This window comes from Cupressus sempervirens, chromosome 4, assembly GCF_028749045.1.
Source record: "Cupressus sempervirens isolate cs-2001-9-10 chromosome 4, ASM2874904v1, whole genome shotgun sequence".
Lineage (NCBI taxonomy): Eukaryota > Viridiplantae > Streptophyta > Pinopsida > Cupressales > Cupressaceae > Cupressus > Cupressus sempervirens.
In genome coordinates, this window is record NC_143121.1 from 715075992 (window position 1) to 715100084 (window position 24093).

General features: G+C 35.0%; 1 protein-coding gene across 3 annotated transcripts in view; it reads left to right on the forward strand.

Moving 5' to 3' along the window:
* The window catches only part of LOC149563271 (uncharacterized), a 166885-nt gene that overhangs the window by 17760 nt on the left and 125032 nt on the right, over positions 1 to 24093 (forward strand). For all 3 annotated transcript variants that reach the window (XR_016364047.1, XM_089826621.1, XM_089826620.1), the window contains exon 2: positions 9079 to 9180. Coding sequence is in view for 2 of the 3 variants with exons in the window: in XM_089826621.1 (XP_089682747.1) it covers positions 9079 to 9180 (102 nt within the window). In the remaining variant the exon portion in view is untranslated. The remainder of the gene's footprint in view (positions 1 to 9078; positions 9181 to 24093) is intronic.

A 24093-nucleotide genomic window follows, 5' to 3' on the forward strand; every position in this document is an offset into this window, starting at 1 on the left:
AGAAAACCCTTCCAAAATTGAAGGGAAAAACCCAACCACACAACAAAATATCACTTTATTGATCATAAAATGTTCAAGTGTACAATACCTTTCGTTTGATGCAATATATATAACACATAGAGAGACTCTTCACATTACAACCAAAAGTCTCTTGAATTTCCCAAAATATGTCTCTTTGTATTTCCACATGCATGCCTCAAATCGTGACATAAGACATATTACTTTATATTTAATATTACAGTACAAACCATAATAGTAATAATAACTTCCAAATGTCTTCATCTTTTTTTAATTGCTGTTTATATTCATTTGATCTGTTTCATAATTGCTTGTCTATTACTATCTACTTGTAGATTAGACATTTACATTTCTACCATTTCTATCTAGCATCGTAAACTTAGATAATGAATTCCTTCCTCAATGACTTTGACACTAGTAACAATTGTTTTGATGTTTAACATCAATGACAACTTTTTAACAATCTCCCCCCTTTGTCATTGATGGTAACTTCTCAATGATAATGATCTTGGTTAACAATGCTCCTCCTTAGTTCTTTGCTCTCTATTTCTCAATATCTCCCCCTTTGACATCAATAACAAGGGTTATCTAGGGGCTAAGTGACACTTTACCTTGAACTCATGCTTCTTGTAAAGCATGTAGTGAAGAGATGAGAGTGATATCACTCCCAACATCTTCCTTAGGTACTCAAAGGTCTCCTTCGGAAGGGGTTTTGTGAAAAATCTACTATTTTCTATGTGGTTGTTACATACTTCAATTTTACTTGCTGCTCAAGTACTTGTTCTCTTAGAAACAACATTTTATTGGTATATACTTCATCCTAGAGTGCATGTTTGGTTTCTTTGATATATTGATTGGACTTGCATTATCACGAAATATGGAAATTGGATGCTCATATTCAACTTTGATGTCCTTTAGAGTTTGTTTCATTTAGAAAAATTGGGTACAACAAATTACTACTGCAATATACTCGACCTCACAGTGGATAAGGAAACTGAAGTCCATTTCTTACTCAACCATGACACTAGACTATTACTAAGGAAGAATGCTCCTCTGCTTGTGCTTTTTCTATCATCAATATTGCCTACCCTTTTTGCATCTATGTAGGCTATGAGAGAGATCTTTTCCTCTAGGATACCATATTACAAGGCTTGTAAGATACTTATTCTCTTAGCTACTAGGACATGATTTGCTTTTGGTGTTGCTTGATATCATGCTACTAATTGAATCGCTTGCATGATATTAGGCCTTGTGGCTATCACATACAAGAGACTTCCAATCATGGATTTATATTGAATTTGATTAGTATCAGGAGATTCATCCTTTTTACTAAGCTTGCAATTTGTAACCATGGGAGTGTTGACTAGATTGCAATCTTTCATTCCCAATTCCTCAACATTTCTTTAGCATTTTTGGTTTGGGATTTGAAAATTCCCCCATTTGATTGCTTGATTTGCAATCTAAGGAAGAAGGATAACTCACCTAGCATGGACATTTCACACTCTTGTCGGATATATAAAGAAAATGTTTTGCACATCTTTTCCATACATCCACTAAAAATGATATCATCCACATATACTACTGCAACTAATAAATTGTTAACTTCTATTTTGATATATAAGTTACTATTTGCCACTCCCCTTTTGAAACCTTTTTCTTGAAGGTACTTGTCCAATCTAGAGTACCATGCTCTTGGGGCTTGTTTTAGCCCATAGAGTGCTTTCTTGAGTTTGCACACTTGAACTTTCTTTTCTAATAGTAGAAATCACCTAGGTTCAATGTACACCTTCTTTAGTTAGGAAGGTTGATTTTACATCCATTTGGTAGACTTTGAATTTCTTATAACTTGCAAGTGCTAGAAACATCCTAATTTCTTCCAACCTTGCAACTATTATGGTAAATCAATGTTGTTGTAGTTGTTATTAAATAGGGGAGATGAAAAATCGAGAAAGTCGTACACAATTTTTGAGGTGAAAATTAGATCAAAACTAGACAATAGAATCCAAGATAGGGATCAACATAGAAAGCATCATTTTTGAGGAAAAAGGGTAAAAATCAAATAGATAATTTTTGAGGAAAAAATTATAAACACAACATTTTTTTAAGGGAAAAATAATTAGAACTCAATAGATAATTTTTGAGGAAATAATTATTAAAAACTAATAGATAATTTTTGAAGTAAAAAATTATGAAAACATATTAGAAAATTTTCAAGGGAAAAAATTGAAAACCCATAGTATAATTTTTGAAGAAAAAATTATAAACCTTCTTGTGGAAAAACATGACACTTCACATGGTAAAAAAACACATGCAAGAACATGCAACTTACAAAAAGAACATGCAAGCAACATGCAAGTACATGCAACAAAAATGCAAGTACATCCAACCCCCCAAAATTAGAGACTTTTTCTCAAACTAAGAAATTGCGCAACCAAAACCCTCAATTAGGCTTGCGATTTTTGGCAAAAATATTAAAAGACAAACCACAAATTTCATAAAATACTTAGCAATTTTTATTTGAAAACAATCAAAAAAATATTTCTAAAAAAATTCCTGATTAAAGGAGGCTTGAATTTTTCTAAAAAAAAATACCAAAATTTGTGAAATCCCATCAACCCACTTTGATACCTTATTATGGTAAATTGATGTTATTGTATTTGTTATTAAATGGAGGAAATGAAAGCTCCTTATATAGATTTGCAGAGACAATGTTTCTAAAAGAAACAATTGTGATAAAAATAGAAAATGTCTAAAACTAAAGACTAACTAAGATGACAATTGAAGAAAAATTACAATATTCTAATAGAAACTGGGGTAATTTAAATGTCTCTTCAAGATCCACTCCCACTTGAGCATATCTTTTGCAAACAAGCCTTGCTTTGTTCTTGTCATCTATCCATTTTCATTCATCTTATTGCAAAATGCCAACTTGGTTCCAATGACATTCTTATCTTTGGGCTTTGGAACAATTTCCCAAGTTTTATTTTTCTCAATTTGGTCTAATTCTTCCTCTATTGCTTTAAACCAAAACTTTTCCTCACTGCTTCATTAAAGTTCTTTGATTTTATCTTGGAAAGAAGGCAGAAATGTGCATGCTCTACAACATTGGCATGTCTTCTCCTTGTGTGAATTTTTGTGTCCAGATCTCCAATGACCAAATCTTTACAATGGTTTCTTCGAACAAATTTTGTTGGAGTTTTTGATGGTGCCATTGAAGGAGTTTTGGATGTTTCTTTTGAAGGAATTCTAGAACTTCTTTGTTCTGGTTCGTTATCCTTGACTTCTTCTTCTTCACCTACAATTTGTATTTCAGAATTGCCCTCTACCACCTCTTTGAATTGCTTCCATTCATCAATGCTTACATTTGCAATCTCAACAACTTCATAAATTTTTTGTTGTAACATTTATATGCTTTACTTTTGGTGGAGTAGCCATGAAAAATTCCCTCATCTACTCCAGTGTCAAACTTATTTAAGTCATTTTCATCTCTAAATGTGTAACATGTGCTTTCAAAAACCCTGAAGTGCTTGACTATTGCAAGTCTTTCTTTCCATAATTCATAGCATGCTTTGTCATTATACACACCCTAATTTGTGTATGATTCAAAATGTTGATTGTTGTGTCAATTGCCTCTTTCTAATAAGTATCTACTATCTTAGATTCATTTAACATAGCCCTTTTTGCTTCTTGAACTGTTCTGTTTTTCCTTCCTACAACCCCATTTTGTTGGGGTGTCCTTAGTGCTGAGTATTGTCTTTTTATTCCATCCTTTCACAATTTTTTTTTAAAATACATGAGAGGTGAATTCTCCTCCCTTGTTTGTTGTAAGGCATTTTATTTTTGCACCCACTTCATTTTCGACAAACTCTTTGAAAGCTTTGAGTTTGTCAAGGGTTTCTGATTTTTCCCTTAGGAAGGCAATTTGAGTCAACCTGGAGTAGTCATCAATCAACAACTTGAAATGACTTTCTCGTCATAGGCTCTTTGTTCTAGTTGGTCTATAAAGATTAAGTGCATGAGATTAAGTGGTTTTGATGTAGAATTCTCTTTAGTTTTTGAAGTGCTTCTTGTTTGCTTCCCAAGTTGGCATTGTTTGCAAGTAGTATTTGTAGGTTCTGATATCCTTGGTATATTTCTTACAGTTCCGTTGTGACTGATTTTGACTAAATTGTCAAAGTTTAGATGCCCTAATCTCTTATCCGACAACTAGTTTTCATCCCCTTTCACTCTTGATTTTTTTCAAAATATAAAGATTGTTGTCTATCCTATAAGCACCTATAATCAGCTTTCCATCCTTTCTGATTGCACAACCTTTAGGAAGAAAGGTTACAGTATGCCCTTGATACACATAGTTGACTTATGCTTAACAAATTCTGTTTTAACTTTTAACCCCTTTTTGTAGAGAACATCTTTAGTTTTAGTCTTCCCATTCTCTAGGCGAAGTGTTCCTTTTCCTTTTATTATCTCTTTTTGAGTTATCTTCAAATACCACTTGTTCCTTCATCTGCTGGTTTAAAAAAGGTGAATTTTCTTTTATCCCCTATCATGTGTCTTGAGCAACCATTAGCCACATTCCATCTATCCTTCTTGCTTGCTTGAAAAGTTGTTTGGACAAACGTTGATTCCTCCATTTCTTTTTTCTCCTCCCTTTTCTTCCACTCTTTGGATGGTTGTTTCTTGAGATGGCTAGGATGATCATTGAAAATTGTTCCACAAAATTTGGTCATGTGTCCAAAGTTGTTACATCTATAAAATATAATATCAAAATTCTTTAATGGGGAAAATAATTATAGATTTTCTTTGTGGAGTTTGGTACATTTTTAAGTTTGCCTCTACAATTTGATGCTATTTGGCCAAACTTGTTACATAAAAAACAGTATACATTAAAAGAGTATAAATGTCTAGTAGTCAGTTTCTTTTTAACAAAAGAATCTTCTCGTTCTAATTTGTCATAGTCCAGATCTTTTATATCTAGTTTATGTTTCAGCTCATTCTCAACTTGTTTAGCTTCTACTAGTTGAGCATCAAAGTCTTCTATATTTCTCTAGGGACTCTAAAGTTTCTTTAGCGTCCATCTTGTTCTTACTAATCTTCTTTCTCAATTTCTCATTCTATTTGTATGTGTAATGGAGCTCTTCCTCAAGATCTACATCCTCTTCTTAATTGGACAATTTGTTGACATCTCATTCCTTTTCATGTTTGTCTTTTGTATCTTCTATGGCCATGAAATGCATTACTTCTTCATCAACACTTTGACACTCATCACTTCTCTCTTTTGACGTGCTGCTACCGTTGAATAAAATGTCTTCTTGTGTTTTTGGGGATTTCTTCTTTTGATTGAATTAAATTTTTTCCTTGCCTTGCTTCTTTCTATACATTTCCTTTTCATCTTAAGTCATTATTGTTTTGGGGATATTTAGAAGCATAATGTCCAATCTTTCCACAATTGAAGCATTTGAAAGGAAAATTTCCTTTGTACATTCTATTGCCTTTCTTTAACTTCCTAAAGAAATAGGCCTCTACTTCATCAGTTTCACTAATTGAGCTCTTGCTTGATATATGTTTTTTGTTTTTCTCCTTCTTTGATGCTTTGAATCAGATTTTCTTTTCAAGTGCTTTGTCTTCAATCCTCATTTCATAAGCGGTAAGAATACCATGTAGTTCATCCTTTGTTAGTTGGTCTAGCTCTTTCATTTCTTTCATCGAAGACACCTTGGAATCAAATTTTATATGCTAAGGACCTTAGTTTTTTTTCAACAACTATTTGTTCATCAATGTTTTCCAAGAAATCTCATTGTATTTACCACCTCATCAACTCGAAGTAGGTACAAGGCCATATCTTCAGCGTCTTGCATTTTGAGGCTTTCAAACTTCCTTCGATGAGTTTGGATTTTTGTTTTCTTCACTTTGACATCTCCTTCATAGATATTTCTTAGTTTGTCCCATATTTCTTTTGTTGATTTGTAATGCATGACTTTTGTGAACTCACAAACTGCTAGATTGCATAGAATAGCATGTTTGACTTTGAAATTATTCTTACTTTTCCCTTTTTTGGCTTGATCTGTTGGTGGAGTTGATGGAGGTGTATAACCAACTACTACTAATTGCTAAACATTGAATCTAAGAGCATTCAAATATGCTTCCATTTTAATGCCCCAAAATGTATAATTTGTCCCACAATCCATCAAAGATGGTTTCTTGTGAGTTGTATAATTGTTGGCCATGTGTTCTCTTTATAATCTTCCTCTAAGCGGCAAGACTTGTTCAAGGGAACCTTCTCTGATATCAAATGAAGAGCATACGGTTATTTTGAGGTGTATGCATTACTATAACAACTATTTTTACCAATTTAAACTTTATCCATCATAATATCATCAATTACTACACTTAACAGCTATGAGAATGAAAACACAATAACACATCGTTTTATGTGGAAACTCAAATGAGAGAAAAGCCACAATAAATCAATGCTTTTTAGAATTCTTCTTTTACATCTTGTTTGCAGGCACCAACCTCCTAGAAGTACTAAACCCTAAGTTTATTAGCACCAACTCACTAGTAGAATCGACTCTGACAAACCAACTTTCAAGAGACACTAACCCCTAAAAGCAAAGCACCAACTTCACTCAAATCTGAAATTCCACATTGGCAATGTTGCTATCTCAATTGATGATGGATTCACTATATTGTCACAAATTCTGATTACAAACTTACTTCATGAATTTTCTGCAAGTTTGATCAAACTTTGAATAAAGTTCTGATAATACTCTCCTCAAGAACTATCAATATATCTGTAATTCATCTTCAAAAACCTCTCCTTGTTTGATTTATATTTTCAGCATTAAACTCCCATATATACTTCACATATATATTCTGAATTTGGTGTGTATATCAAATTTCCTTGATATAACTTCACACCACACACTAGACACTCATCCACCTCTTACAAAATTTTATTTCCATATAGATGCCTTTATCTCAAGAGTTACATCCTTTTGAAATGAACAGCCATATCTTTCCGTTGTGGCTTATAGATTTTTATTCACAATTCTTAATGACAACGTGGCATCTCGAATTTCTTTATTCCAAAATCACACCTCTACGATTCTTTAGGAACAAATATTAACACTACATACATAATTAATCATTATTCTGTCTTAATTATTGGATGGTAAACAGAAATTGTCTTTTATTATGTGAGGTGGCAGATTGTCACGTCCTTGTCTTTTATTTCATTCAATTAATATACAAACTTATGTGTTGATCGAATATACAAATTGACATGGCTTCCTTCTGCTATCATTGGCATGTAGCTTGTGCTAAGCATTCTTCATTGTTATAATATATATGAGTATTATTGTAGTCACATGATGGGATCGTTGTGCGCCCCTTGCACCTATCCCATGGTTGGTCTCATGCTCTCTCTCTATCCCTTGGATCTTTCAAAGTTGGTTCTCATCGACTTCGCATTCAAACTGATTACCATTTGGCTAGGGAGGATAGGATTTGTCAGCTTTGTGACATGGGGGTGGTTGAGATGGAGAATCACTTCATCTTTCACTATCACATCTATGACGAGATTAGAGAGAGATTTTACTGCTTATTTAGAGAGACTCTGACCCTCTAGGTCTTCTTCACTTATACAAATCAATGGTGCCTCCACTCTACCTCCATGAGACATGGAGGCTCCGGGACTACACCTTGCAGTGACTCCACCGCTCAAGTTCACACTCCGACCAGCTCATCACCTCCTTTTTCACTGTGGTTTCCCCCATGCGGGGTACCAAGCAGGCATTGGATCCCCAAACTGGACCCCCGAGGGCTGTACATCTGCACAGATCTTCTTCCACTCGACAACAACTTCCTTCTACTAGTGGTATCAGGAGTTCTTAGAGATGGCTTAGGATCCTCTGTCCTATGGCTTATCCATTGATTCTTGACTTCTTCCCAGCTGTTTAGACTCTAGATAGCAGGTTTGTGGGCCAGCTTTTCTTGGTGTCTCCCACTTGCCTTGGTTTGGTGGTTCTTTGCTTTTGGCTTTGTCTTCTCCCAGACACATTTGGTGCTTGTTTTTTTACTGGACTGCTCTATTTTGGCAGTCCCTTAGACCTTTTGTTGGTCTCTTGTTGGACATTAATAAATTTTTCTTTATCTATCTTATCTCATATGTATCTGACATTTAATGAACAACACTCCTTGTATATATACAAGTATTCTTCATTTATACAAATATCATATGCAGATATCATCATTGTAGTTTTGCTATATACAACTATCCTTTTCTGCAAAACTATTTGGTTTTGAGAGTATTAACCATGCTAGGAGCTTTTGGACATATTCAGCATACAAACCACAATAGCTATGATAACTTCCAAATGTTTTCATCTCTGCCTAATCACTGTTGATATTGATTTGATCCCTGTCTTCATAATTGCTTGTCTGTTACCATCTAGCTGTAGTTTAGACATTTACATTTCTGCCTTTGTTATCTATCTGTATCCTGGACTTAGATAACAAATTCCTTCCTCAATGGCTTTGACATTAATGGTAATTGTTTTGACATTTGACATTTGACATCAACAACTTTTTTCTAACATTTTATCGTATGGAAAATGTTTTATATTTCAATATTTGTTTTGTTAATTTTTTTGTTTTGTCAGCTGTTAGGAGTTTTTGTGAACAGGGTCATATAAGTAACTCTACCTTGCTTCCACTGTATATTAAGAAAACAATTCAAATGGCTTTCACATAACAGATTCAGCCATGAATCTTCTTTGAAAGGGTCTTGGTGTAGTCATGGTTGTGGAGGTACTTTTCAAAGAAGATTTGAGACTGAAGATGGTTTAATCATAGTCATGCAGCTCCATTTTAAGATTATTTGAGACTTATTCACTCATGTGAAAGCCTTTTGAGTTGCTTGTTTCAATTCAACATTGATTATGAGGTGCAATGAAGATTTTTGCGTATTCTTTCTTTAATGATCATTAATTTTCACAAGTACGAGAGTTCCTAAATTATATTATTCATAATTGCTTTGTCTAATTGCATTTTTTATGGCAGGGTTCCACAGTTGTTGATACTCCTGGCAAGGGTACTCAATATAAGATTGTGAAGGACTCAGCAATCTATTATTTGCGTACTGCAACAGAGGGGCAGAGGCAGGTACTTACATCTAGTAATCCATTGTCGATTGAATAAAAAATGTATAATCCTGAAAACATTTATAATTTGATATGATCTATTTTTTATATAAGTTTTCCAAATATTTCATAACAGTCATATGATTCTTTGCCGCTTCATCACCCACATTCATTTTTTACAAGGATTAATGAAAGGGAAAAACCTTTTTTCCCAGTGCTTAAACTCTTCACATTTTTATTTACCTCCAATGATCACAAGCTAGGTAGTTTGGGCATGGTTTTTCCCCCTATAATTCACAAAGCTATAGTTTTATTTCACTCAGTTTTATCCAAGGTTGTTCAATAAATCTTGTGTCATCCCTTAAGGATATTGTACATGAAGAGAGATAAACATGTTAATGCCCAAAAATGATCAGTAACCAGTAATGAGATTAATACTAAGTGGGGGATAAATTCCAAAAGGTACATTTTAGGTTAGTCTTTATGGCTAATTGTGATGTATAATAATCTCAACAAATGACAAATAAATTTCAAGAAGCTACTATAATTAACCATGATTGATAAAGGAATTACAGAATATAAAATAAAGCAATTGGAGTTGAAAAATTGAAGCTACAAAGCAATATGATCAAAATTAGAAGGGGAGAACCAAAATGAGTGAACACCAAACAAGTCAGTATGCATGGATGCTATACAAAAATACAATCTTGCAATCAAAAAGTTTTTGTTCAAAACTGTAGGCAAAGTGAAAAGAATGGAATTAATGGAAAACAAGTTTCAAGTTTATGCAGGTTAGGCACATAGGAAGGGTTATCCTTCTCGTCAAACACCACAAAACGGGCAACATAGAGTCTGATAATGTCATTCAGAGAATGACTTGGGCTGAGAAGACCCACGTTAACAATCATCACGGGAAGTAGGGTATCGTTGAGAGTGTCTCTCCTAATGCCAAAGGTGATTGGAAATTCTCCAAACTGAGGATTGGTAATACATGTTTTTTCCTATGGTGTAAACTGTAAATGGGATAGAATAGTTGACCTTCTACATTTGTGTGTGAGAATGAGAATTTTAAGATGTTCTAGTGGCTACTTTTAACTAGGGGTATAACCGTATATTTTGAATACATCATTATATGCTAGTAATTATGGTACTTGATGAGCACTAATATGTTGGTGGTTGAAACTTCAAATAGATTAAAAGAAGAAATTAATCAATTTGGTTTTAGACTTGGAGTATTCTTATTGCTTCTAGATTTTGATTGTGTCCATTTTTTGGGCCAACATTTCAGGTCACACTCGGTGAACCAGCATCAGGGCAAGCAAGAGAAATCTCAAAGGAGAGCTTTAAATACCCACTTTTTTTATCTTCTTGGAGCTCTCTCTTGTTTGCCCTGATGATGGTTCACTGAGTGTGACCTGAAACGTTGGCTCAAAAAATGGACACACAATCAAAATCCAGAAGCAAAAAGAATACTGTCATGGATAGTGGAAACCTACTAGCAATGTAGACTCAGCATTCTTATAAATTTTTTCTTAGGTAAGATTGAAATACCTTTGATTTCAGTAACACAAATTTATTTGAAGGACTTTTTAGAGCCTATGCCAGGGATCTCTGGATAGGGATCACACCTGAATTTGAAGAACTTCAGTGTCTCAACCTCTCAGAGAGATCGCAGATGACATTTCTTAGCACACTATTATATCTTATCCCATTATTCACATAACACTTTTTGGAGGGGTTTTGGACAAATTTTCCATACTCCGGGTTAGTCAGTGATTACATTAGATGATGACACTTCGCTGATTTATGGTGCCCAAGGGAATTATTTTAAAATAGCATTAATGTGTTACATTATGTTAATCATTTAACTTAGTGGTATTTTATAAAATGACTGTATCTTACGGTGTCTAGAGAATATGAATCAATGCTTTAAAATGTAAATCAAACTGCTTTTTAAAAGGGGCTCCCACATGGGAGACATAATGAGACTTTAAAATTAACTAAATAAAGTTTATTTATCTTTGGGTGTGGGGTTTGGAGAGGCTTTAAATACTCACTTGGAGCTCATTTTGTTATTCATGTGCTGGGAGATATTGGATAACAGGGTTTAGTTGGAATAAACTTTTTTTATCCAAAGGCTTTGTGAGTATGAAAACCTTCCTAGAGGACATTCACTTTGAAAGTGAAAGATCTTTCATGGTGGGTTTGTTGGAGGTTTCATTTATGAACTACATTTGGGCTTTATCTGAAGAGATTTTGATTTGCATCTTCTAGCAATTCATTGAGCGGATTTGCAAGAGCAAGACGTGTAGTTTAACTGATGAAAGTGGTCATTTCAGAATCTTATTTTGCTATCCGCTCCCCCCTATAGCTGGCTATACATCCTTTACCTTCAGTGTGGGCTCCTTAGACTTGGATGCATATGGTTTGGAGCTTTGAGGAGTTGCAAAGGAGGCATGTAGGGTTTCCATAACTGGTGCTATCGATTTGGAGGTGGAGAAGCTTCTTTCTCATGCTTATTGACATCATTTGGGAGTTCAGTTTGCTGATAATATCAGACTTATTTTGTAAAAGCAGTAAATGAGTAAGCTTGTATTGCCATTTTGATGTAATTTGGCCATCTAGGTATTGATCTATTGAATGATATATTGCTGTCAAACCTCAGTGTTGAATCTGAAGCTATTTTCAAGTTTTCAGTTGTGGATATTTCAAACATTTAGATTTTGAGTGTTATTTTTATTGAATATTATTGCAAGTATTCTCTATTGCATATCTATATGTGTGTAAACAAAAATGTAAGGGTGCATAGTAGACTCTAATATTTTGTAGTCTGTAAGTAATGCATTAAGCAATTATATTTCTCTCTCCTATTATCATAACATCGAACCCAATTATTGCTGTGGGCCTACGATTTTGTTTCTATCTTTCAGTAGTCTTTGTGTAACCTTCGATTTTGCAAATAAGAAAGATAAAAATAATGAAAAGAAACTTCACCATGGAAGCCTCCCCATTATGTACAATTAAGAAATCAACAAAATAGTGCTTGCAGATCATCCTACATTTATAATAATTGCGTGACAAGAAATTTAACATGCATTATCATACTAACAAGAAGATAAATTAAAAATATTAAACTACAAGATAAAAACATGAAAGTACATTGTTACATCCCAATGTTTGGCTCAATTTTAAATGCTCCTTTATAGTTGGTGAGGCTTCATACGAAGTTGAATGATTGGTTAAATTCGTTATTCGTTATAGTTTTATGTGAAAGTGAAGTGTTGGTTATTCGTTATAATATCATGGAAAATTGGAATAGCAGTCAACCATTATGATGATATATGAATTGGAAATGGATGGCTAATATGATTATATGCTATGATAATTTCGATATTTTATAAAGATGAGAAATATGTTATTACCGTGATAAATTTCCCTTGTAGGAATACAGTGAAGGGGGGCAAGCATTGCTAGAGAAGGAGTTGGGCATGAGGGCACCACCTACCATTGAGTCAATAGATACGAGTCTTAACCACCATGGCTATGGGAAAGCAACCAGTTAAGAAAGGGTATACTAAGTGACAACCATGAGCTAACTAGTTAAATTATATATAACTTAATAATAAAAGAAATCACTAAGCATAAATTGAACTATGAACAAGTTGGTACCTTTGTAATTTGGTGGGAGCCTCTTGGTGTATAAGCATGTCCTTACATGTCGACACCATAATGCCTAAATATCTACACATGTACATACATGAATATGTGTATATTCATGTGTATATATGTAAACCGATTACATATATATAAGAACCTATACACATACTTGATATTTGATGTATATGTAAGAAATATATGGTTGGGGTTTATGCATGTACATGTATCTATTTACATATGCATATAGCTATTTATAGATACCATGATGTTATATATTAAGACAATATTATTATCTCTTTAATCCTTGGCCAAAGTCTTATTTATTTCCTTGAGCGACCACTTTGCTAATTATTTACTTTGGTGACCTTTTTAATATTAAATGTGTATCACATGTATCAATGGCTCTTTGTTCTCTTTATAACTCCTCCACCACTTTTCTTGTTCTTTTTTTCAACCGAGCACGAGGCAGTTTATACATACAACAAGACTATTACCATTGAACAGGATACCACAGCAATTACCAAGTACTGAAGCTCTGATTCTGCCATCATTTCCAGCCATGATAATTCTGTTATTTGCATTCAATCTCCAGCCACGATAACTCTGTTATTTGGATTCAATCTCCAACCATGATAATCTTTATTATTGCATTCTCATTCTAGCCATGATAGCTTTGTGATATGCATAATTACTTTGTGCAAGAACCTCTGATATTAGAAGCGTATTTACTGCCTGCAAGTGTCGTAGGTCTCCAATATTGAGAGTTTAAAGTCTGCAAGTGCAAGGAACTCTTGTGAAGGCGGTGACCATTGCAAAGCTGTGCACTAGCATAAGTCTTGAAGACCAAGCTACAACCCAAATGGGTGAGTTTATATTTACACCTTGTTCCTTTATTCAAATACTGATTTCATATTAGAATCTTGAATCCATAAAAAATATTGATTCCATGTTTGAGCACTGTATTATATCAGAAATTTGAATTCATATCAGAATATTGTATTTCATATCAGAGCTTATTTCAAAAGATCTCTATTCGGTGCAAGCTTATACAGGGGCATTGTCCATATGTCCCTGAGATAAGGGGTAGCACTCTCAAGCAGAACCAGTAATTTAAAATATAATGTGAATCTTTGTTAAGCCATAAGCTCAGAGATGGGCAGAATGTAAATGGCTTTGATATATTATGTTTTTCCAATCACCCTAGAAATTCATCTAGGAAGACCAGCATAGTCGAGATGAAGGGTGTGAATTATAGCCACTGAACTATGGAATATCCCTGCACGATAAAAGATAAAACAATCAGTATCAATAATCAAGAAATAAAAGATGTCATAAAAATTGTGTCAGCTCATGGTGGTTCAAGGGTATGAATCTTGTTGTCGAGCCAGTTGTGGTATGATATTCTATCACTAGGATGCTTAGTGGTAGGACAATGATGCCCCATGTCTAATGTAGGGAGGGCCTTTCTCAATTGAGATTGTGTGGGGATACTTAAGGGGCTAGGGTTGGGAGACTAAGCCCTTGACAATGCTTCTCCTCTTCACTGGATGCCAAGGCTTGCACCATACAAGGACATGATTTGCATTCAAGGAAAGTAAAGAAGATAACAAGAACATGAACCAAGAAAAGAGAGATAAAGGGATTTGATAACAGTGCTTACCAGACTCTAGCTACTTCTCTAGATCTGCAAATATGCATGATCAATGGCATTACTATGATGCAAATGTTCTTACAACACCATGGTCTTTCATTGAGTTACATTATGCTTCAAGGAAGATTCTTGCACATCAGGCTTTTCTTGCTTCCAATCTGTAATAACAAGATCTATCTGGCAACATGTCCATGCCTAGCTCTGATGCTAATCATTAAAGATGTAACTCACTTTCTCACAATAAGAGCACAGACATCAAGCCTCTACAAATGACTTGAAAGTCATGAAAATTCCTCTCAAAGAAAACACTAAGTTTTAATCTCATATTATGAAACCACTTAATTTTCTAGAGAATTCTCTCCCAAATTTCTTCTCCCAAAATTCCACTAAGGAAAGACCACCTCCCAATGTATTTTCAAAAAAAGACCACACCCCCCTTTTATACAATTTTCATGCTATTTATGGTTGACAATAAAAACCATAAAACATATTACATTTAAATCATAACCATAAAGTAACTACCCTATGTTAATTTTAGGATCTTTAGCAATGTCAAATCCTTGATAATTTTATTGGTTTTATTATATGCTATGTTGACCCTAAGCTAAATAGTCTAAACCACTCAAATAAAACCAATGTTATTTAAAAAACAAAATGTATTGATGGCTAAAAATAGCAAAGCATGTCCAACATGGTCCATTGGTAGAGTGGATAATTAGGAGGTGAGAGGTTGGAGGTTCAAATCACCAAAAATTCTGGTTTTTTCTTATATGCTTTAACTTGTTTTAGTCTTATATGCCTTAAAGTAGCTAACAAGACAAAAAGGTTTCCAAACGTATCCCAAAATTCTCTCATATTGTAGTGGTGAAGAGGAAAAGTAGGTAATGGGAGGTTCAAGGTTCGAACCTTATTTTGTTTTAAACAATCAAAACCATCTCAACTAAGACACTGCTTGGTGCCACGTGGCACTATTTCACACACTTGACTATTATATGTGTCACATTCTTATTAGTTCAATCATGCCCATGTGTTATCTTCTGAGTTTTTCATGTGTTAGCATCAAAATTTTCCACCTCAACAACCTGCCACGCCATCATTATGCCACATGGTAGTATTCTTGTCATGTCACCAATTTTGCCACGTCATGTTGACATCATTGGTTCCCTTGGTCATCCTTTGATTGCAGAACTTCGTCTAGCTTTGACTTTTGAGTGCGACTCGTATTTGGTCTGTTCAAAATATTTTGGGAAGCTTTTGATGAGCTCTTTAGTTTGAGACAATTTTTGACCAATTTTGAGCCAATCATTTTTTCCCTTTTGGTCAACCTTTGTTGTTCATAGCCCTATGGAACCAATGACTAAGCATATCTTGAGAAAATAAACTCCTTTTGTCATGCTTCAATTTGTGTCAAGGAATGTTTTGTTGTGCTCTATGCATTGATGCTAGTTCTGGAAGACTCTAAGCCCGTTGAATTTTTGAGGTCTTCGAGATCCACCTGGATCAAATTAAATCCACTTTTCTTATGACATTTCTAGAGTTAATTTTGACTTGTACTACTTATTGTGTTGTATGAAAAACTCTTCTCTTTATGCACATTGATATGTGCCATAACTGTTACAAGATTCAAGAAGAGTTGGTAGATTAACGGATTTTCGGATGATTCATTTTATTAACAGATGAACAAATGTGTTCCTTATAAAGAATTACAAGGACGTTGTTTCTTTTAGAAACAACGTAGATTGAAGACGGAATTAGAAACAAAACTAGAGACAGGATAGGAAACATTCCTATCTGGACTGAAGACGGACTACAGACAAGTAGTTGACTATTATAGAAAGTATAAGATATTATCTTAATACCCTCCCTTAATGGGCAACGTACGGATGTCGGAACATTCTGTGATAATTGAGACCCTCCCTGGATCTACAGAATGCTGAAACCAAGAAGCTTTGCTAGAAGAGTGCTATGACTCAAAATAAGTTGCATTTACAAACTTCGTTTTTGTGGAAAAAACGGTAAAACCTAGAATCTCACGCAACCTTGCGTATTACAGACAACTTGAAATGATTTTTGAGGAGAAAATCAACAAACCCAAAAAAACAGAAACAGATTCAGAAGGTGAAAAATGCAGCTTTTCCTTGATTAGGAAGCTCGACAACTTGTGCTGTTGTTTCATGCAGCTCCTTTAGATATTTCCAGATTTTTGCAACTGACTTGCCGGAAGGAATCTACGGTAGCTGATCATTAATAACAGAGAGCTTAAGAAGCATAATAGCCTCTCGACTGCGATCATCAAACTTGTCTTGTTCTGCTTGGTTGGAGGTCGGAGGAGATTTTGTGCCTAGAACAAGCTCATCCAAACGACGATATTCGAAGATGGCGATGATGCGCTGCTTCCAGGTTCCATAATTGCGACCATTGAATTTGGAATTATGTTCGAGCAGAATATTTGTTAGAGATGCCATGGCACGTTTTTCAATGAAAAATGGTGAAAATCTGTGAAGGCACGTTCTTCGAGGCAAAAATACGAAAGACCCAGAAGAATCAGAGAATGACCCAGAAGAGAGCTCGAAAAACACAGAAGGAACCTGCTGTCGTTTTCTGGATCTGCTGGCTCAAAAATCGAGGCACCTAGTAAAAACGGACAACAACCTAGTTGAGCTCTCGAAAAACCCACCAAGAATCTGCAAACAAAATATTTTTTCGACCCCAAAAATTAGGGTTTCGAACAAAACCCTAGCCGTCAGATTGGAGATTAAAAAAATGGCAAATTTCTTGAAAAAAAGGTCGAATCTGCTTCCCAGAGCACGATGACAAGTTGAGACGGAGCTAAAAAAGTCGTGTTTGACCGCCAAACAATTGGCAGATTTTGTCAGACGCGAACCGCGTAGGTGCAGGCTTAAAGACGTGATTTCTTTTTTTTATTAGTCGCGAGTTGGAAAAAAGAAGCAGAACAGAATTGGAAATGGAGGTCACAGCTAGGGCTACCGTTCCAGTGACGCAAAACAGGTGCTTTGAAATCCGTTTTCTTACCGCACAAGGGCCCCCAAACGGACGCGATTTTGAGAGATGATTTGAAAATAGACCCGAATTCGGGATTTTTCCTGTAGACCGAAAACCCTAGGCGGGTTTCTAAGAACGAGCACCAAGAAATGCACAAAATAATTTTGAAAAATTATGCACTGATAATTTCAAAAGGAATTATAAGTTTTCGAAATAATGTACTAGCTCTAATACCATGTTACAAGATTCAAGAAGAGTTGGCAGATTAACGGATTTCCGGATGATTCATTTTATTAACAGAGGAACAAATGTGTTCCTTATAAAGAATTACAAGGACATTGTTTCTAAAAGAAACAACATAGACTGAAGACGGAATTAGAAACAAAACTAGAGACAGGATAGGAAACATTCCTATCTGGACTGAAGACGGACTACAGACAAGTAGTTGACTATTATAGAAAGTATAAGATATTATCTTAATAATAACTGCACCCTACGTGTATTCATGTTGAAGCAAACTCAGCATCCTATAGATATGCATATATGTGCAATCTTTTCTTACTACATGCATACCTATTCATATTGGCCCTGCTCTCTCATGCATGCACATATGTGCTTCATGATAATGCAATTCTTATTGATCAAGACAATTAAGAATTGTAATGGTTTTAGACAATTTGGAGCTTCAATATTTCAGGTAAGTTTCCTTTTAACCTTACTAATTCTCTTAGAAGAGTTCGGAATAATTTAGATTATGGTTTAGTTCTGAAGAACCAGTGAATGCAAATAAAGCTTCAAAAAAATCATGCTAGAATTTGAGTAACCTTATTGAACTTTCACTTAGGTTTTTTCAGAATTTATCGATTCAAGACACATATAGGAGTAATTTGAGCTTCTTCTTTCTACTAAAGAGCTTTTCACAATTGCTAAGAACCATTTGTACTAAGATTACATTGCTTACTGCTTAATGAAAAAGACATGCTAGTATTTAGAGCCATTCTCAAGAGCTACAACTAAGAGCTTTTCTATTTTGCAGACTTAGAAATGATGGAGCAACAGTTCAAGTCCGTGATCATATTAATGAGCTCCTTACAATAGCTAATGAACTGCACAAACAAAGGACAACTTACTTTATACATGAGAAGGAGAAACATGACTGTGATGGTGCCATGAACCTTCCATAATAGAGTTCTCATTAACTCAAGCTCCAAGCTTAGCTCTCTATGGATTCCTTCTAGAAAATCATTTTATAGATGAGGTGGTCCGATAATAATCAGAAGTTTGCATTCTCTTTTATTCCTTATATTGGCAGACACCATAGTTTTTCCAAAACCTTCAGTGAAAATCACATACATGCTTCCACATAGTATTAAGTAAGATATACTTTCATTTCTTTGATAAAACTTAGGTTTTTAATAAAACAAAGAAGCAAATGTATATGATATTGAATGAACAAAGTTTCAGATTGCAACCAAAGCTTATGAACTGTATCGAGCTTTATAAATAATTAACTTTGTTAGCAGTGAAAAAGTCATCAATATGACTTCAAATAATGTTTTGAGAGAATATAACATTAGCGGCTATGATTATAGTGCTTGTTGGAATATCATTAATGAAAAAATTAAATTGAATTTGCAAAGTATTATTTAAACTTGATCTCATATCGAGCTTTAAGAGTCAAAATCTTGCCACGACGAATGAGATGTTGTGGCCTCACATCGAGTGGCTTAATATTTCTTCTACTAGTATTGAACATAAATAGTCAAGATTGATTTTTTAGTAATAAATTGGTATATAAGGATAAGTCTTTAACAATTTAAATTAAGTTATTATTTCCCTTGTAATGTCAATATTAATATGTCATGTAATAATGTTTCTTAATATAGTATTGAGGGTAAAGTATCCATGATTTGGAATACTCTCAAAAGAAGTGCTAAGTTAATCTGACAAGGGTTGTTTTGGATCTGCATAAAGGAACAAAGGCTTAATTTTGGCTGGATCTTGGGATGGGCTCCCACCTCTATAATTTGTGTATCGACATCTTTGATTTTCATGTAACGTTTTCTTGAGGGTGGGAGCACTAAGGTGGAGGCTTCTTGGACAAGTAAATGTCTTTAGTTTGATATAGTATTGAGGGTAAATTATCCATGATTTGGAATACTCTCAAAAGAAGTGCTAAGTTAATCTGACAAGGGTTGTTTTGGATCTGCATAAAGGAACAAAGGCTTAATTTTGGCTAGATCTTGGGATGGGCTCCCACCTCTATAATTTGTGTATCGACATCTTTGATTTTCATGTAACGTTTTCTCGAGGGTGGGAGCACTAAGGTGGAGGCTTCTTGGACAAGTAAATGTCTTTAGTTTGAAAGAGCCTCATGAATGGCCTCTTGGGGTCTTTAAGGAGGATCACTAGGAGCTTGCAAGGATTTTGGTAGGCAGGGTTTTTAGCTCTTTGGAGAAGAGAGAGGCATGCTTGCTTGGGGTTCCAACTTTGAAAGGTTAATTCTTAGTTGCCTTTGGATCTAAGGAGCTGGATTGACAACTTTATGGAAGAGCTAGAGCTCCTTGGTGAGACCAGGCTTGGAGTGTTTTTTCTTGGCCTATGTGCAAATATTTTATGTGGCTAGTTGTTAGAATAGATGCCTTGCTTGGGATAACTTGTGCAAGTGAGGATTTGAGGGCTCCACTACATGTGTTTTGTGCAAGAGTAGTGAGGAATGTGTGTTTCATTTTTTTCTCTTGTGTCCCTATTCTAAAGAAATCTAACATTGTTGGTGGGGGGTTTGGAATAATCCTGTTTTCATGTTTCTTCATTGGTGGAGTTTTGGGGTCAGCTAGGGTACTCCATTGTCCAAACCTCTTTTCTTCATATTGCTTGGAATATTGTCCCTACAGTTATTCTTTTGTCAATATGGTTGGAAATAAAAAAAGAAGGAATTTTTACGAAAAAAATGACAAGTCATCAAATTATGGATGCAAATTATTAGCATGTTACAGGACACACTCTTAGTCAAGTGTGATTTGTCTAGCATTCTGGATCTAGGGGACTTGGCGATTATTTAGAGGTTGGGTACGAAGGATTATGGGACCCAAGATCCTCCTTTGCAAGAGGCTTTTCATGGTAGGAGTAAGGTTTAATGGGATGCCTATTGGAGACCACCTCCTTATCAAGTTATGAAGGTCAATACCGATGACTCTACCAAGAGCTAGTATTGGGCATGTCGGGATTGTGGGAGTTAGAAGAGATTTGTATGGGTTCGTACAATTCCTCTTTTTTACATATAAGGGTCACTATGCTAGCAATGTATTATTGTGCCCTGGGATGGTGAAAGATCATTTGTGAATTGAACTCATAGGTTGTGGTTGAAATGTTGAATAAATGGGACATGAAGGGAAAGAACTGGCAATTATCTATGGTGATCAGCCAAATCGCCAGATTGAGTAGATCCTTTGACTCTATTACCTTTTGTCATATTCCTTGGGAATGGAATACGGTAGTGGACTATTTGGCGAAATATGCTTCAGAGCAGATGTGATTGTGGAAAGTCGAGAATTGAGTTACTTGTCTTTTGAGAATTCTAGTTGCTTGGAAGAACTTGTTATGGAGGAAATGGGAGATTATTTGGGAGTCTTAGGATGATTTTGAATGCTTTTTTTGCTCTTTGGTCTTGTCTTCTTTGTAATTCTCTTTGTTAAGTAAATTTTTACCCACTTCTTTGGAGAAAAAATATTAATACAAAATTTAATATTAATACATCATTTACCGAAATGTGTATGTACATATATTCATACACTTTCTTTTTCATTCCAGGTTCATATGCATATACCTATATACATAACTCTTCATTTATCCATATTACATTTGATGATATATGACAATCAAATAATGATGATTTCGAAGAATATTAAAAGACATTGATTTCAAAATGGTGATGATCCCTCGCAAGAAAAACCGGTCAAGTCTAGGTGATGACACTGAGATCTTCAAGACATTGACACTACTCATTGACACTAGACCAACAACAAACACTAAGTCAACTTATCTCACAAGACACAAATTAGGCATCAATAGCAATTGTGATCTCTTCTCATGTTTGCAACCCTCTCCCAAGTGATACTGTATCTCTCCTCCTAGACAGTGGTGAAGCCTCTTGGACCCAATTAAAATCATATATGTAGTTATGTAATAACCCCAATCGGTTATAACCTTGACAAGCACCAATTTCTTTCACAATTCAACAGTTTGGCATTTCATCAAACACTTTGCAAGAAAACTTTGATAGATCAAGTATGTTGCCCTTGGTAGTTTTGTATTTAATTCGAGGGTTCTTTGCATATACACATGAAATGAAAATTCTGAGTTGAAATTTAAATTCTGAGAATGCAACAATAACTTCACCAAATTCTAAATTTATTTATTAACAAATTGTGCTGCAATGTAACAAATGATTATATAATTAAATGGAACCTGATAACTTCACAGCTGTAGGGAAAGAATGCAGCAAATAGAATATTCTTCACACCCAATCCAAAAATGCCTGGTAATCAGTCCCACAAAATCAAACCCAACTGTTGCCCAGGCTGCAGATGCAATCTGTAGCTTAGTTACAGATTTAATCACCAAGAATTGCAGAAAATATGAAGCCGATTTTTAATGCATAAATAGGATTTCACAGACAAGCAGAGCAAGGTATAAATGGCGTCCAAATTTGCAGATTCAAATATCAATTTGGAGACCCATTTGCAGATATAATTATGCGATCAAATATCAGAAATGAATTACTGAATACCTCCAGCACACAAAATCCTCGAAGCCATAGGAAACACAGTAATGGAGAATGCCAATGTAATTTCCAGAATTTAATTTCAAAGCCCTCTTACCTCAGCAGGACATTAAATCACAAATCTGATTCGCGAACTCCAATTTCATCAAATGTAAATTACTTCTCAAGCCACAATAACAACAGTATGAGAAGTCACAATCTAAGACCAAAATTCATTATACATCAGCAATGGATTGAAACTCACAACTCAGAAAACCTCACAACAGAAATATTAAAAAGCAATAGACAAGAATGAATTATTTTCCTCCGTGAAGTCTTTTTTATAATGCAACTTGGCTTTTTCATCACACTTTTCACTTAAATGCAAACTTTAGTTGAATTTGTAATAATATATAATGATAGTCATTTCCTCCCAAAACTTTAATAAATTCCTTGGCATAGGCTTTCATGAATTAATTAAATAAATGACCTCTTCCAATGATGACTCAACCATCCACTTAAGTGAAATTATAAAGTTAAATTATAACTTTATAATAAGCCATTTAATGATTTAATAATAATTTGGCCAATTAAATAATAATAACTCCCAAAATACTCATCCTATAAACATGCCATTTGAAACATGAGTCACACCTATTATTTTCACATGTGACCAAATGCACTTTCCTAAAATCGAAAGGGTCCATCTCAATCATCCCCAAACTTGCCAATAATAGTAGGTGTATGAAACTAAGCCCAAACGTAGTCCAATCTGAGCCAAACGAAGTCCAAACTAGAACATATTGAGTTGTGAAAAAGCCAAGACCCTTCCAAAGCCAAGCCTCTACCTCAAAAGACCCTCTATCCACAATAATTAGCCTACAAGTATCACAATAATAGGATAATCCCTTAAACTTTGATGCTAGCAAATATGGGGACATTACAGTCTGCCTCCAAAAGATTTCTTGTCCTCAAGCAATTGCCAAAACCAAATGCACATAACAATCCACTCGGATCCCAAGGAAAAGTATGTGCAATGTCGTTGGCATCATCTACAAACTTTTGTGATAATAACTCGATCCACAGAGCTATCCTGAGTGTATTGTCACCATGCCAATGATGGCGTTTCAACCAATTCACACTGCTAAACCTATCTCCACCTAGATCCTTGCAGAGACATAATCCACACTATCCATAACAAAGAGAAGTGGTTATCCAATATTGCTATATCAAAAGTCCCTGTATACCCTACCAAACTGACACGAGTATGAAGCCCATCTATGCAAAAGGAACTAACACTCCCAAAAGTATATGTGCCATAACCCTGATATCCATGCACTACAAAATTGTCGTGGATATGTTGACTCTACAAGTAGCCTACTACTAACTTGCAACTACCAACCCTATCAACTGCAGATGGTGCAAACCCATCCCATAAAGGGTGGCATGAAAATGGAGCCAACCCACATCGACGTGAAACCAAACCCTCTACCTATGGGTCAAAAGAGAAGTGATGAGCACTCCTTATAGTGTAATGTCGATAAAAAATCCCAATCTTTGTCAAGGGCTCATGAGTATCAAACTAGAATCAGGAGACAACTCCAATCTTTGACTCTGGGCTATTGGATAGGCAAGATTTTGGGCAACCCTCTCAACAAACTCGACCACAAGATCCTTGTGGGGAAGCATCGTAGAGAAAGTCTCTACAGGCTTTCCCACCATCCTCCACATGGCATGAGAGCTCCAGATGAGAGTAGCCTCAGACACTCTGTATGGATCCTCCCGCAAATCCAAACTCTCAAGTAAATACTCCATGAATAACTCAGTGTAGTAGAAATTATATGTGGAAGAATCAACTTGCT